This window comes from Aspergillus ibericus (assembly GCF_003184845.1).
Source record: "Aspergillus ibericus CBS 121593 unplaced genomic scaffold BO80scaffold_55, whole genome shotgun sequence".
Taxonomy (NCBI): domain Eukaryota; kingdom Fungi; phylum Ascomycota; class Eurotiomycetes; order Eurotiales; family Aspergillaceae; genus Aspergillus; species Aspergillus ibericus.
In genome coordinates, this window is record NW_020292153.1 from 106,551 (window position 1) to 121,987 (window position 15,437).

Genomic DNA, 15,437 nt, shown 5'->3' on the forward strand with positions numbered 1-15,437 from the left:
TAGACCGCGAGCGATTTGATATGATTGATCTTTTGTTACTTGGGCTGGTCCTGCAGGTGTCATATTATTCCTAGTCCAACGACCCCATCCAAGCTTCGTCCGGGGCAGGTGAGTAAGAGTTCCGGAGAATCCAACTACATCCAAGACAAAGACATCTAACCCACTCGAACCACCTTAACCCCCTCCTGATCCACAACCACTCCATCCGGACCCATTCCAATTGTCACCACCTTCAAGACCTCATCAGTGCGATCCGGATTCACAATATCAACCTTGACCTCCCCGTCCAACCTGCCATTCACCAACACCTCCAGACCATCCAACGGATCCTCCTCCGCGCCCTTCATCTTCCAATTCACCGGAATCACAGCCCCCGGCCGAATCAACAACGGGAGGGTCTCGAACCCATGCGTCTCTTCGTACCATTTACCCCCTTCGTAGACCTTCTCATGGTCGAACCAGGAGACCCATTGTCCATCCGTACCTTCCTTGGACTGGGGAACGTAGAACCGGACCACACCCTCCTCATTGAAGATGGGAGCGACGAGTAACCCGTCACCGAGCATGTACTCTGTATCGAGCGCATAAACATTATGATCGGTAGGGAACTCGACAAACAGAGGCCTCATGACTCCAACACCGGTCTTACTTCCCTCCAGGGCTGAAGAGAGGAGGTATGGTGAGAGGGCTATCTTGCGTTTCACTGCATCCCGGAGAATATCTACGGCCTGGTCATCATATAGCCACGGCACCCGGTAAGAACTCGACCCATGGAGTCGGGAATGCGTGGCCAGGAGTCCGAATTGGACCCAGCGTTTGTAGATAGAGGGATGGGGTGTGCCTTCGAAGCCGCCGATGTCGGTGGAGTTGAAGATGAATCCGCACAAGGAGAGGGATAAGCAGCCGCGGAGGACTTCAGCCATGGCGGGAAAGGTGCTTTCGCTGTCGCCAGACCAATGGATTGGATGGCGTTGGGAGCCGACAGTAGCGCTGCGGGCGAAGAGGACTGCGTTTCCTTTGGAGGTGTGGTCGGGGTGGCAGAGCATGGTGGCGTGGACGGTCTGGTTGTACAGGTAGGTGTAGTAGTTGTGCATGCGGGTTGGGGAGAGGCTGGAGTCATGGTAGCGGATATTTTTGTAGGGGATGCGTTCGCCGAAGTCGGTTTTGAAGCTGTCAACGCCGAGATTGAGCAGGTGGGTGAGTTTGTCGCTGAACCAGGTGCGGGCGGCCGGGTTGGTGAAGTCGACGATGGCCATGCCGGCTTGCCAGTTGTCCCACTGGAAGATTGTGCCGTCGGTGCGCTGAATGCTTGTTAGTTTGATGTGCCGGGGAAATCAGAGATGGAAGGAAGGGGAGGGGCACCTTGATGAAGTAGCCGTTTTCTTTTCCCTCGCGGAATAGCGGCGACGCTTGGCCTATATATGGGTTCAGCCATACGCTAATGCGAAGACCGCGCTCCTTCAGTCGCTTGATATAGCCTGCTGCATCTGGGAACATGTCCGAGTCGAAGTCAAAATCGCACCATTGGTAAGACTTCATCCAGAAGCAGTCGAAGTGGAAGACACCGAGTGGGATGTCGCGATCCCGGAAGCCGTCGAGGAAGCCGGTGACGGTTTGTTCGTCGTAGTTGGTGGTGAAGCCTAGGAATTAGCTATCGTAGAGGTAGAAAGGGGGCCGAACATACTTGTTGTAAGCCAGAGGTTGTAACTCCACGCTGGAACCAGGCTTGGACGGCCAGTGAGGGCGGTATATCGCCGCAAGATCTCCTTGGGACTGCTGCCGTAGATGACAAAGTATTGCAGCTCCTCGCCGGAAATGGAGATGTTGACTCGCGTTGTCCGTTCTGACTGCAACTCGAAGCTGACTTTGCCCGGGTTGTTCACAAACACCCCGTATCCGGCGGAGCTGATATAGAATGGGATGTTCTTGTATGCCAGCTCCGAGGAGGTACCGCCATCCTCGTTCCAGATGTCCACCGTCTGGCCGTTCTTGATAAAGGGCCCGAACCGCTCTCCCAGCCCGTACAGCTTCTCGCCGACGCTGAGATCGAGCTCGGCGAGCATGTAGCCCTGCCGCTCGAGGTAGAGTCCGTCTTCCCAACGGGACTTTTCGGTGGTCTGGTCGCTCACGTAGCCGATTGAGCGCCAGGAGTGACCGGTGAGTTTGGTGGTGGGCTTGTCTGCGCCGGTGAAGTTGAATTCCAGTTCGTTGGGGGCAGTCGTGATGGCTAGGCTGAGCGGGCCGCTGCCGTAGCGAAGAGATTGGCGCTCGGTGTGAGCAATTTGGACGTGTCCTGTGGACGAGGCGAGTTCAAAATGGGGGCCCTGGTCTAGTGCGCCTGCCCTGTGAAGGGTCAGTCTTTTGCTATCGACGCAGACAGAGTTGAGAAACATACCAATGGACGAGATTCACCCCGATGATGCCTTCCAGTGGAGATGTGATTTGCGCGGTGATAGTTCCTATCGCAATTAGCTCCTTATTCAGCTGGTATCTGACTGAACAACAGCTCACCTGAGTTGAGGGTATCGCCCCGATGCCGCTGCAGTTTGTTCAGCAGCAGATCTACGGTTTCATTGTCAACGCTCAACCGCTCGACGTTGCTCATCCAGTCGATCCGAATGCCCTCCTGCACAATGAGTTAGCAATCGCTTGAGGTCGCTTGAGGTCCGTGGGTGGACTGACCCTCAAACGCCACATTCCCTCCGTGAACTTCATTTTGGCAAGATTGTTTGGGATCAAGACGTATTTGGAGTTGCAACGGTGACCAGAGGAAGCAGGAAGAAAGGTGCGATCCACGGACTATAGAAGCCTCGCCGTGAAGCCTCCATTTCCTCCTTGGGGACGGACGCCATGCCGTGTTCCCAACAGCTGCCCCCGGCTGAGCGGGGTAAGGCTTGGACAGTGCAGGAAAGGCCACCAATCATCCTGACAATTTTGGAGGATGGAAGCCTTGCGATCATACCGAGAGACAGGTTCAGTGACCGGGTAGACGATTCTTGGAGCAAGATCAGCTCCGTACAAGTGAATATAGGACATGCTGTGAAGCGATCACAAAGACCTCACGCGGGGAAAGCTCCAAGCTGTGTGAACTACAGCATTTATCCACACAGAACTCATCTGCGGGAGCTTCACAGGCCCCACAAAGACATCGGCTACTGTCTCTGGCATTGGAGGTCATCCATCGAGCCGGGGAAGCCTGGCGGGCGAGACACAATGAGAGGTTTGTGGGATTGAACACTTTCCACGAGGCCGATCAATACCACTCCCCCTCACATGTGACAGGCCTGATCGAACGGGCAGGCGGTGTGCCAGTCCCCCCAGCAAATCACGTGTACTCAGGGGTCACGTGAACCAGATCTGGGGGACACCTGAGGCAGCAAGAATATCCCCAGTCTTCTGCCTCAGGCTGACAGGCACGTGCCCATGATTGGCGAGATCTACAGCGTACTGGACAGCAGACGATCTTTCATCTCAGATCCATCGAAATTTCGCTCCTCGCCCACCGATGCCCAGAGATCATTGGCTCCCAGCGGACCATCGGAGTTGAGGGCGCTGCGATCGATCAGGACGCCAGGCGAGACTAGAGCGACTAGACCTCGAGAGACCTACAGTCCGGAGTAAGGATGCTTCTATCGGACTCCTCGGTGCGTGGGCGACTGATCCTGCCGAATGCAGTCTCCTGCCTGCCGAGTATCAAAGGTGGGGAATCGCAGCCACGGAATGGGTTGAAACGGTGAGGAAGAAGGGTTGGCCCGAACGCGATCCATCCTTTCTCGTCGGTTGAAAAAGTACGTCTTCCCGGTGGCCAATCACGCCCCCGGAGCCCAATATGCATGGGGCAGGCTGACCACCGCCAGTGAGAGGCATCGGAATGGACCGCGCCTTGCCAGAGCGGCCTGGGATTGACAGGCAGCCGGGGCATGCTTTTCCGTACTATCTATCTACTGGTAGAATCCTGGGAGGGGAATTGTCCGACCGATGGTGCTGAAAAGGGGGTTGTTTGCCATTGTGATGGATCACGCGCAAAAATGTCATGGTTCGGCTGGGTTCCGACTGAGCGGGTTCGGGATTTGACTTGACACCGGGATCTGGACCCTATTTGGGAGTTTGGGTACGCTGGGGCCATGCGTAAGCCCCCGGTGGAGAGAATGTTGATTAGCTTAGCCGCACCTTCTTCGGTGCTTCGAAAATCAAACGAACTCCCCCTCCCCAAGACGCCTCCATTATTTGGTCCTTCTAGCCCCGTGGCTCCCTTCGTAGCACCCCCCCCCCCAGGGATCAGCAATAGTCGAATGAAACATCGGGGCACTATCGGGGCTAGCCCATCCATCGTTCATGACAATCCCAGCGATTTCTCGAGATCGAGGATCCTTCGCCCTAGACTCACTTCCATTTGACATTTGACCGAGTGCCCAACTCTGGCCTATAACAAGTCGCGAAAGTCACCACGGCCAGGAGCGGAAATACTAAGCGGGCCACGATCCGGACCTGATCGTAGAAGCGCGAGGGCCGTTGCCCAAAGATTCCCCAATCCGTACTGGCTCCTAGCCTCACGCACCACTAGCCATGGGTCTCTCCATCCTTCTGACGTCAGTCCATCGGGCCCTTTTCTCTCTCTATCTCGGACTCCTCCCCTCTTCGTCGATGGGGTCTCTGATGGGATCATGGGAGTGTGATTCAGCGGCACGGATCTGACGCCATGAAGACCTGGACCACGGCTGACAGGGCCATCAACCACGGAACGCTTCCTGGAGTAAGCTCAAGCTGTAGGAGATGAGGAACAGGAGTTAGCTAGCCCCAACGGGAGCCAACTTTGTAGATACTAGGAATCAATAAACTACTGTTTTGCACTGCAACGGAAGTGTCTGCCAGCAAATGACAGCAGCCCGCGTTGCTGAGGATCCGCCCATCATTGAAACGCAAGGAGTGGATTCCTATCAAGCGGTACGGAGGGCAAAGAGTGGGTGGGTGGAAGTGATGGGGGAGCGAGCTGCATAAGTGCCCGCCCATCGTTTTAGTTCTTACCTTGTCTTTGTGCTCGTCGCTGGACTGCAGTGGCGCTGTAATCAGATCCAACGGGGGGCCCACGGCGAATGCCTGGCGACCAAGGCAGCCGCATTCCCGCCAGAAGCACCCACATCGAAGAATGATTTTTCTTCCCTCTTTTCCGTCCTTTCTCTTTTTTTTTTTCTCCTCAACCAAAACAGTAAAAGAAAGAGAAAAAGTAAAGTAAATAATAAGTGGGGAGAAGAAAAAGAAATGAAACACAGAGAAATCCAAGGACCTGGTGCAACGATTGGTTGAACGTTTTAATGCGGTTTTCCTCCCAAGGTCGCCTCGATGCCCAATAGGGGTGGCGCAAAGGGAGCACCGGAACGGTCCCTATCAGTGATGATACCCGGTAGCCTGACCGCGCCAACCTAGTCGTTGGTCGGCGATCAGATCTACTTTGGCATGGTGAAGACAGGGGCGCCGTGGAAAGCTGCAAAAAAGGCAAAGACCCATTCGGGGAAGGACGCCCTGACGGGTTGCGACTTAAGACAAGGCGCGCACGCGCGCTATGTAGATCCACTCCCGAATTTCACGGGGCAAAGAGTCGGTGACGTCTACATCTATTGAAAATCATGAAGCCTCATCCAACCTGAAGAGGGGCCATGGGGCAGGAATAGAAACAGAAAGTGGAAATGTGAATGAGACCTACTCCAGTACCAATGCGGCCAAATGACAATAATAGACGGGGCAGGGAAAAGATTCCAAATTCCCTCATCCCAAGTACATCTGGGCAGGACAGTCTTAGTGGTCACGGCCGGGGGGAAGGCGACCACTACAAGGGGTTAGCACAAGCCATCTCTGGACAGGGGTCCTCGGTGGATGCTCGGTCTTATTCCGGAAATGCAAGGTTGATGGGAGATCAGGGCATGTTTCCAGGTCACCGTTCACACCCTTCGAGCAGTCAGGTTTTGCCGCGGTTGGCGGGGCCTGCGATAGAACCAAGTTCGGGGGCGTGCTCGGAGATAAGATCCTTACACACCAGCCAGGCCCGTTGGCAAGATGGGTCTTTCGTCGACATCTCCGCCAACCAGCAGGTCGCCTTGGAAACCTGCCCGGCCACTTTTCGGAACTTGGCAGTCCCGGGTTTGACCATAAGCAACAACTCGATGATGAGAACCGTGGTCGACTGCATGAGATAGTGTAGGATGCACCACCAGGGCGAGATCCGGTAGACCCAAGGGAGGTCAGGGGGGTCAGGCAGTAGGTCGAGCATCTGACTTGCATGCTCAACACACACCCCCGCCATGGTCTCACAGAAACGGCCTGGTGGGTCATTGCCGTAATTTTGCTGGGCGAGACGGCTTAGGCAAGGCTGCGTGATGAGCAACTTGGTGCTGAAGAAGCGAAAGGCGAGGCTCACCCTTTGCCTTTCGAAGGACGGCGCGCCTTGGGTGAAGTGAAACGCAGGGGGGAGCCGGGAAAGCCACGCTTCTGCCTTACCATGCAGCATGGAGATGTTCACTTCAATCTCCCGCCACGATTTCCGAACGGCTCCTGGCGCATACAACAGGTCAACCGACTCGCGCATGACCAGTGCTAGGTCAATATGGTAGAGGAAGTAGAGCGAGGTGTTGGGTGTGAGCGCTTCGATGGCGCCGGCCACAATCTGCTCACTCTGTTTGCCCCCCGTCGGCATCGGTAAGCGGAAGGAATCGGGCGTTCCGCCACTGTCCACCGCTTTCCCAGGGCCTCGGAGACAAAAGGTCTCCATGAAGATGTTCCGCGCGTCGTGGTCAGCAATGAGTTGAACTACCTTGTTATCCATGAACTCCTCCTCGCGAAATGGCACAGGCAGCGGGGTGGTGAAGAAATCGTCACTAGTGCTCGGTGGTCGGCCCGTCATCACGCAGAGAGAGTTGTCCAGCATATAAAGTGACCACCAGACCCGATACCGGGTCTCCTTGGAGACATGGACAATCGAATTGCTTTCGCTTCGTAGATTCAGCCCCATGGTAACAGCGGAGCGGATCGAGATTCCACAAATTCTCCAGGACCTAAATGACCCATGTATCAGAGGAGGGGACGAAAAATGGAAGGACTAGCCCCCGGGAGACCGAGAGATGGATGCTGAAAGGAAGCGTACCTGTTTACTTGTCCTATCGTCATGAGATAGAACGAAGTCAGTCCTTCCACTTGGACTTGCTGCAGATTCGGGTGCTCGAGCAGCGCTGTGTCACTCATGCTCAACTTCCAGGCCCGCGAGAAGTAGACCAGGCTGTCATCCAGCCCATTTTCGGCCTCGTTATAAAAATGGCGGACGTGTCGTGCCGCGACGGCGAATATTAGGTTGAGGATCGCAAGCCATCGTTTTCCCGGCCGTACGTAGGGTGCCGAATAGAAGGACTTGTACTGTGCCAGAAAGATCATCTTGCCCACAATCGGAAAAGTTGGATGTACGGCGTAGAAATAGCTATCGACCAGCTGGTCAGCAACGGTGACCGGCGGCCGTTGAGATGGGTCGACATCATCAATAACCGGGATATCCGAGTCGTCCAGGAAGAAATTTACGGAGGAGACCGATTGACGATCCCACGTTTCTCGGGGGGAGACGGAGTTGGACCGTTCCAGAAGGCGCTTCAACCGGTACATCCATGCGATCTCGGAATGTTCACCGACGAAGCCCATGGCTTGTATCTTTTCGTCCCGGTTAAAATCCTCGTTGGTATAGTCCAGGGCTGCCAGTGAAGAACCCGGGGAAGCATTCGACAGCAGGGCCATATCGGCTGCTTTGGAGGCCGATAAGGACGCCGACGCATGGAGACCAGCGAGCTGTTCATTATCGTCCCTTTGCTGTGACGTGGTTTGTTAAACAGGGCTGGGAAGGGTGAGAGGAAGACGAGATAACGGCAGCATGGGGCTTTCCGGGAGGCAGTGGAAAAAAGCTTCTTACATCGTTCAAAATCTGGTCGACGTACTGTGCCGTCTGAGAATCCAGCTTGGGGGAAAGCTCTCGCAAAAGGGTTTCATATACCTGGACCTGGGTCGTCAAATCACTGAGCTGCCTAGTAACCCACCGTCAGAACTTTTCGACACCGATTCCATGAGCAGTCACACAACACGCACTTGGCCATCTTTTCTCGCTTCCGGTCCCCATACGAGCAGCGGATTCCCGACTCCTGGCACCGCTGGCAGGTTGGGCGGTGGCCGCTGCATTTGGCCTTCTGGTCCCGACAGTTCTCACAGGCCCGGCTGACCCGTCCACTGCTGGTCCAGGTGCTGGTACTCACGGTCCGGGGGATGGCCACCTTGGAATTCGCAGTGCGGTCCCCAGGGGCGCTCCGGGAGCTGCCAGCAGCGGGGTTCTCAGCATGACTGGACGGGACGGGCTCGTAAGAGGCAGGAGGAGGGCCAAAGGAAGACTGGTGCGGATACTGGGGGGCCGGCCAGGAATGGTACTTGGGATCATTACCCGGCAGGTCCGAGGAAGAAGACGAGGTGAATGAGGCATAAGAGAAAGGAGGGGGCCGGTTGTTGTTGTCGCTCATTGTCAAAGAAAAGACGAGACCAGGCGAGAAAACTTGTCAGCCCCCTTTGGTCCCAGCCCTCAATAGCACGGACAAACCCAGCAACAGCAAACACGAGCAATCGCTAATCAGGAGCGAGCGCTGGGGATAGGGTGGCACTATAGACTAGGGAAAGAACAATAATAGTGGACAAGGCTTGGTTTGGGTGTCACAGTTTCATACCGGCCGCTCGACGCTTGTTGGCCGGGAGGGACCCAGAGCCGGACGAGGGCGACGTGTGGTAGGCTGGAGGTCTCTGCCGGCTGGTCTCGCCACAGTTGGGCGGAAATCGGCTCGCGTCTCCGGAACACCAAGCCCATCGGCCCAGAGGCGCCCATCGTGGTTGAACTCCCAACCATGGAACCGGCGCCCCCATCTCCGCACCGTTTGATAGCCCATCTGAGGAGCTATCCACCCTCCCACGGCGATTTTTCGAAGGTTGGGGAGGAAAGAAAAGGCAGAAAAGCTCGCTTGTGATCCAGCTCGGGAGGGTCGACCGGAACCTTGGGACGCCGCATGACAGCAAGCCCGCGCCAATGTTTGTGAGGCGGATGTCGGGGCGAAGCTGGAAGTCGGAGCCTCCCGTCTAACCCTGCTGGTGTCCTTTCCCCTTTCCCTCCCCATCCTCTAGCCCAGCAATCCTTCGGACCAGATGGCTCGCTCGCTGCCTTGCAGCCCCCAGGCTTGCCGGGAGACGGGGAGAATTTTGGGCCTCCCATCGACGCGAACAACCAGCGTCACCATCGTATCCGTGGCGCCCTACCTCAACATGCTGTCTGCCAGTCGTCTGCCTGGCCTGACGTTCACCAGTGGCGCAGAAACAAATCGAAACGGATAAGGCGTAACCCTGAGGGAGCCCATCATATCACCGGGGAGAAAACAACAACCCCGCCCCGTTGACACCCAGGGGCACATGGGGACCAAGTTCAGTGCTTCGTCTGGGGGGCACTGGCATCGACGACGGTGGTGGAACACGCTCCTCTTTCCTTGGGATCAAAGAGGGGGCTCGCGACGATGCTCAACACTGATTGTCGCCCCGATCCTGGGTGCCTGCTGCCTGTTCAAGGTGAGCAGTCATCATATGCAACTTATTCCCCATGAGGCCACTCTCGTCTCTATTTACTGGTTTTTGATAGCCTTTCTCCTCATTGTTGACTCATTTCCAGCTCCTTAGCCAGACCAACTGAGCGACTGCAAAATTCGAAGGAACATTTCCACAATCAACCAGGCCAGCCTCTTTTCCCGTTCTCGATTATTGACGGCCATAGAAAACTCGGACTTGGCAGGATTTTTCGTAAATCTCGACTGGCGACTGAATGGACTATACATCTACTGCTCTTGAGGTTTAGAGGGGCTATGTGTCCGAAGAACATGGGGCAGCGGCGAAGGTTGCACGACATCCAGGTCGTTGTGGTCACATGTCTGCCGGCTTGAATTTCTCCTTGGCCGCTATCCACATTATGGTTGGCGTTATGGCATGACGATATGGCTCTCAACAAGGTGGAGGTCATCCATTTATCACATGCGCGGCATTTGGTGTTTCCCGGTGCGCTTTGCAACACGACTGGCCGTATGTACCAGGCGGGTCTTCAATGGTAGCTTTAGAATCCTTGGGGACATGGAGCAGAAGATATGCAGGGAGTATCGCGCTGCTCAGATCACCGCTATCCTTACACATGATAGGCGCAAAGGTGTTTTTTTTTTTTTTTTTCAATTTCAAAAATGATCGACCTAGATCAGCAATACTGACAGTGCACCTACCAGTCATCGAAACCGGATGCGGAAGCACCGGGATTCGAAAGCGGGGATCACTGGAGATTTGTGAATGCTGCGGCGAAAGTGGTGAAGGCATTGGCCTTGTGACAAGGCCGTGACATCTGGAGGTGCAAAACCCGCTGACAATTGACGACATGGTCAAACCTTATGGATCTGGAGCATAGAACTTAAACGGGCTCTTGGGTTCAGCACAGATTGTGGACGAGGGACCGACCATGGCACCGACTTGGTCCGGATAACCATTTGCCGGTCCACCTTTCCGGGTCACCCATAGCAAGGGGCGACGAAGAAGATTGGCCAGCACAACTTCCGACGCCAGATTCTGCCTGGTTCTGGGGATTCCAAGGGGACCGAGGTGCGACGTATCACGCGCCGTGCCATACGGTCGGTACTAGAGACGGGTTGTTCGAGGGGTGCGTGTTGGTGAGTAGGCTCAAGCGGCCATTCGGGGACGATGGATCTGCGAGGGTCAGGTCGTGCTGGAGACAAACAGAGATTAGCCAACGGGCCAAGAGACCTGGAGCATAGCTTTACATTGCAGGTAGCAGCAGACTTCGCGTCCGCTGACAACCCGGGCTCGGCGTAGCGCACGCTGGTGCCGGCCCTGCGATTAATCCCGAATCCGTGCTTAAAAGGGATCCAGTAGGCCCATTGCAATAGACCCCCCGTATCTGGACACCGCGAAGGGACGAGGAGACATTCAAACCCGGGGTGGTGATGGAGATGAATGAGATGGTGATCTTTCGGCCTAGGCGGGGGAACGAGTGGAAAGGGGAGCTGAGAAGGTGTTAGGCAGCCTCACCAGCCGAGCCAACCCCAAGGCTCCGCTGGCAGGGTTGCACAACGTGCCAAGTGACTTTGACGATGGTGGGCGAGAGCCCGTTCAAATATGCTCTGTTCCACGGCCGAGCCTTAGTTCTCGAGGAGGCGCGGCGGGCTCGATTGGTGAGGAAAAAGGTTCCGCATGGGGAAGTGGCTGACTGACCCTCTTTCGTTGCGCTTTCGCGCCTTCGCCGTTCCACTTCCTTCCCACTTTCCCTGGGCGCGGACCGTCTGTTTTTCCTCCTGGTCGCCTCTTTGCCCAGCAAGTTCTGGCAAACCCAGTCAAGCTCAGCAGAGAGAGACAGCAGTAAGGGCCATCGGGAGGCGCGATCGGACGATCAGGCTGCCAGATCCATCTCGATCTTCCGCTGGATCGGAAGAGAGGAGGTGGCGAGGAGAAGGGGTTGAGCAGATCTCAGCTATTCTGGCAGAATCGCCAGTCCTCGAACCATGATGTCCTGGCTCCCATTGGCCCCGGCACGCAAATCCCGGATATTCCCCTCGCCGGCGCGCCAACTGGGTCGGGCTCCCAGTAGTCCAGACACTATCTGTCTATCTACTCCGTACCGATTTACCTACGGAGTACCTGTCTACCTGCTCCCTCGCAACCGGCCATGATCTACCTCATGACTCAGGCAGGGGAACAACCGACTCCGACTCGGCTGCGGGAGTGGAACTGACATCCTCCACCCTTCCCCCTTGCTCTCGGCCCTTTCATCGATGGCTCTATGGCGCGAACTCACTGGTAAAGTCGCGTTGCCCGAGGTACCGGTGGCGCTCACATACATAGTAGATCCGCGTTAGCGCGCCTCCCCGGTGACCTCAGCTCCCAGACTGCCCACTAATCTATCCCGCAGAAACTCCTCAAACCCTCCTGCCCGACACATTTTCTTCGCTTCCTGACCGTCCACTCGGACAACGGGGGACTGATTCCGCACCCACGAGGCTTCGCTAGCCCAACGGTCTCTCGCGCCGTCTCTCGCACCCTCGCGCGATGTGACACGTCCAGGAACTCCAACTGATGGGGGTAGCGCTCGTGACAAAACGATCTACATGCGTGATAATCCGGTTGGAAGCCAGTGGTCAGTTGTTCTCAGCAGGCCAGTGCTGTATCGCCAACCAAACCAGTGGCAGCCAATCGGTCCGGTGGCGGTATCATAAATGGAAACAACGGAGAGTGACAGATTAGGGAATACCAAGTGGCCAATGGCATCCAGCAAGGTCTGGAGGGCTCTTCAAGGCTTGGGGCGGCCTGTGCGACGCGCTTTCACTGCAGCCACTCCGCGGAGATCGAAATGGCGGTTTTAAGCTATGGTCAGCACGTGTTTGCTGCAGGGTGCTTGCTGTGCGACATGCCAGTCAGTTGGTTGGAACATGAAACACCTGAGCCGGTCCGATTCCTGGTGCCCGGGTGCCTCCATTCAAGGTATAGAATTAGATGTAGATATTAGATGGACAAGGCACGGCAGTGGGTGGAACCCGAGCTAGTGTCTTTGTAGGGATAGTATCCGTCAGTGGGTAGAGGCAATCTAGCCACCCCTACGGAGCATTTAGATACAATTGGATACATAATGCGATCATTGCCACGCTGCACTAGTATTACTATAAATTAATCCTGTAGGGCTGTCGATGTAGCCATGCCCAAATTCCGCCCGTCAAAGTTTGTGCTGGATCGTGGATGGCGATCTCGGCTGGGCTCGGCAAATCCGCCCGCCCGCCGACGAGGCCGATCTCGACGCCGACGCCAACTCCAACTCTCTCCATCCATCCACCGGAGAACCAGCACCCCCATCCACGTCGTTCGTGGTTGTACCTGACGTGATACCCTGTATCGTCATGACTCATGAACCGTAGAAAGCATCCCCGAACGACCGACGAGGTCGAATGTCCGAAACGAAGAAAGTTTGTCGCGTACGTCTCCAGTGAGCGTTCCATGATTAGCATCATCTTTCTACAGAACAACTGATCATCCGACGAATCTCCAGCTGCCAACGGTGTCACGCCCATAAAATCAAATGCTCTGGAGACCAGCCCTGCGCCAAATGTCGCCAGGTCGGTTGTGCCGATGAGTGTCAATACGCGCCGCGCGATCGGCAGGTCCGAGTGAGCGAAAGGTGGGTGCTACAACTGTTTGCTTCTGACTCACGGGGTATGCGCTGTCTGATTGGCATTCGACTGATCGATTTCCGTTCCAAGTTATCTGCGACAACTGCAGGCCGAGAACCAGCGCCTGCGAGAACAACCGACACCCTCGGTCAACCCGACCGAGGCGGACGCCGACACCGATGGCGGCCGCGGCCCGTCGCGAGCGGCTGAGGCGCCTGATGAAAGCAACCCCAACGTGCGCAATCCTCTGATCGGAGACCGGGCCTGGTTCCACCCGTACGATCCCTCGGCGCCGCCTCTTTTCGTGGGCGAGGCCGCGTGCACGGCATTTGCGACGCGCTTCCGGCGTTTCTTGACTGGCAGCAATGCGACCGCGCATATTACACGGACGCAGTATGTTCGGGATGAGAATATCGCTGCTGCCAATGCGGGCGATATCTCGTGGCCGAGTCTGCATCAGGCACGGCTGTTGTTGAAGATTGCCCTGCGTCAGATTGGCTTCATCTATCACTTGGTGCTGCGCAAGCCGACCCTGGAGAAGCTTGAAGAGATCTATCAGACGGGTGACTTTGAGTGCAAGGTCAATCAGTGCAAGTTCTTTGCGCTGTTTGCGTTTGGCGAGGCCTATTCGATGCGAAATGAGCCAGCCTCGGGGTCCAGAGTGCCGGGGACTAAGTACTTTGCGCGTGCACTGAGCTTGGTGCAGGTACTGCCGGAAAGAACGAGTATCACACACTTGGAGACGCTGCTGCTATTGGTATGTGCGGTCATAATCCTTGTGAGGTTCATACTGAATTATATAGTCCCTATTCTCGTACTATCTGAACCGACGACACTCTGCCTATGTCTTGATCGGCAGCGCCATGCGCCTGGGGCTGTCCATCGGGATGAACCACAACGTTCCTGAGTCGCAGATCATTGATCCAATTGAACGGCAGCACCGCGTGCGCATCTGGTGGACGATCTATATTTTCGACCGCATGTGGGGATCGAAGATGGGTTTACCGTCGCAGATTCTCGACGACGACATTCACCTCGACATGCCGTCCAACATGACGCCGACGCAGTTGCACGAGGAGCAGTTCTCGGACACGGAGTATCTGAAAGCCAATATCAGCTTGGCGCGGATCGTAGGCGAGACGATTGCCAAGCTGTACAGTCGACGCAAGTACAGTGAGACCTTCCTACAGCGCGTTCAGAAGCTGCTAAAGGCGCTAAAGAACTGGGTGGAGACGCTGCCGGAGCATCTGCGCCTCGACCAAGTAGAGCCGGAGATGAGTCGGACCCCGGTGGGCTCGCTGCATCTGTCGTTCAACCAGGTGCTTCCCCCCCCCCCCCCCCCCCCCCCCATCCCTTTGCATGACAAGGATTCTAATGAGTTAGTGTGTGATTCTCACCACCCGACCGACCCTTCTGCATATCCTCATCAAGCTTAGCGAGGCTGACGGCACCCGATACGAGGACATTGAGGAGATTTCCCAACCGGTACTCACCCTCGGTGAAGCATGCATCCATGCCGCGCGCCACTCGCACTCGATCATCCTGACGCGGTGGATCAACGGCACGCTCCCGACCTTTGGCTTCTTCCACGCCCATTATCTCTTCTCATCGGCCCTGGTGCTAGCCATGTCCAGCTTCACCCCGGTCGGCAGCCCAGCAGACCTAGGGGCCTTTGAAACGGGCATGGAGGTGCTGCGATCGATGAGCGAGAACGGTAACCTGGCGGCCACCGAATTCTACCAAAACCTAGAGCAGGTCAAATTCTGTCTAGACCGGTATCTGAGCGAGCGACGACGCGATTCACGTAGTCGCCGCAACGCCGCCGCAGCCATTGGCCCGGGGACCGTGTCTGCCAGCGATGCGGCCGCGTCTGCAGCTGCGACAGCCACTCCGACATCGAGCACGGCACCGCCACCGCATGCGTTAACGGAGGGACCGATACCAGCGGACTTTGGGCTGCATCCGACGGTGGTGGAGGGCGTGGTACGGGACGCGACGAGCGGGTTTACCACGGCGATGGCGTTTATGGAGCCGACGATGCAGGATTTTCTGGCGCAGAGTGATTTTGATCTGGGGATGTTGCATCCGGTGGATACGTTTATGAATGATGAGAGTTATGCGATGGGGTATAGTTAACCAGTGTACCAAGGTGCACTAAGGATATTCAATATATATATT

The 15,437-nt window shown here is 56.1% G+C and overlaps 3 protein-coding genes across 3 annotated transcripts; 1 reads left to right on the forward strand and 2 right to left on the reverse strand.

The window, feature by feature from the left end:
- Positions 1-155: 155 nt before the first annotated feature.
- BO80DRAFT_449163 (putative sugar hydrolase) lies at positions 156-2,715 on the reverse strand (the record flags this gene model as incomplete). Its single annotated transcript, XM_025721727.1, has 6 exons — positions 156-1,301; positions 1,363-1,640; positions 1,685-2,343; positions 2,396-2,459; positions 2,512-2,626; positions 2,683-2,715. 6 exons carry the CDS (start codon positions 2,713-2,715, stop codon positions 156-158), a joined length of 2,295 nt encoding a protein of 764 aa, XP_025570896.1.
- Positions 2,716-5,481: 2,766 nt separating this feature from the next.
- Positions 5,482-8,634, reverse strand: BO80DRAFT_223800 (putative C6 transcription factor). The gene is made up of 4 exons (XM_025714417.1): positions 8,116-8,634; positions 7,943-8,054; positions 7,136-7,842; positions 5,482-7,046 (listed from the first exon to the last, which is right to left on the reverse strand). Exons 1-4 carry the CDS (start codon positions 8,535-8,537, stop codon positions 5,954-5,956), a joined length of 2,334 nt encoding a protein of 777 aa, XP_025570897.1. The 5' UTR covers positions 8,538-8,634; the 3' UTR covers positions 5,482-5,953.
- A 4,149-nt stretch (positions 8,635-12,783) lies between these two features.
- Positions 12,784-15,396, forward strand: BO80DRAFT_428995 (transcription factor domain-containing protein; the record flags this gene model as incomplete). The annotated part of the gene is made up of 5 exons (XM_025720370.1): positions 12,784-13,075; positions 13,139-13,267; positions 13,350-14,016; positions 14,063-14,578; positions 14,643-15,396. The coding sequence occupies exons 1-5, from the start codon at positions 13,038-13,040 to the stop codon at positions 15,393-15,395; spliced, it is 2,103 nt and encodes a 700-aa protein (XP_025570898.1). The 5' UTR covers positions 12,784-13,037.
- Positions 15,397-15,437: the final 41 nt, after the last annotated feature.

Bases quoted from the DNA above. Each gene is read 5' to 3' on its own strand.
- BO80DRAFT_223800 (XM_025714417.1), bottom strand. From the start codon at position 8,537: ATGAGCGACAACAACAACCGGCCCCCTCCTTTCTCTTATGCCTCATTC. The intron at 8,055-8,115 runs GTGCGTGTTGTG...GTGGGTTACTAG, and splicing joins AAGCGAGAAAAGATGGCCAA to GCAGCTCAGTGATTTGACGA. The intron at 7,843-7,942 runs GTAAGAAGCTTT...ACCACGTCACAG, and splicing joins TCGACCAGATTTTGAACGAT to CAAAGGGACGATAATGAACA.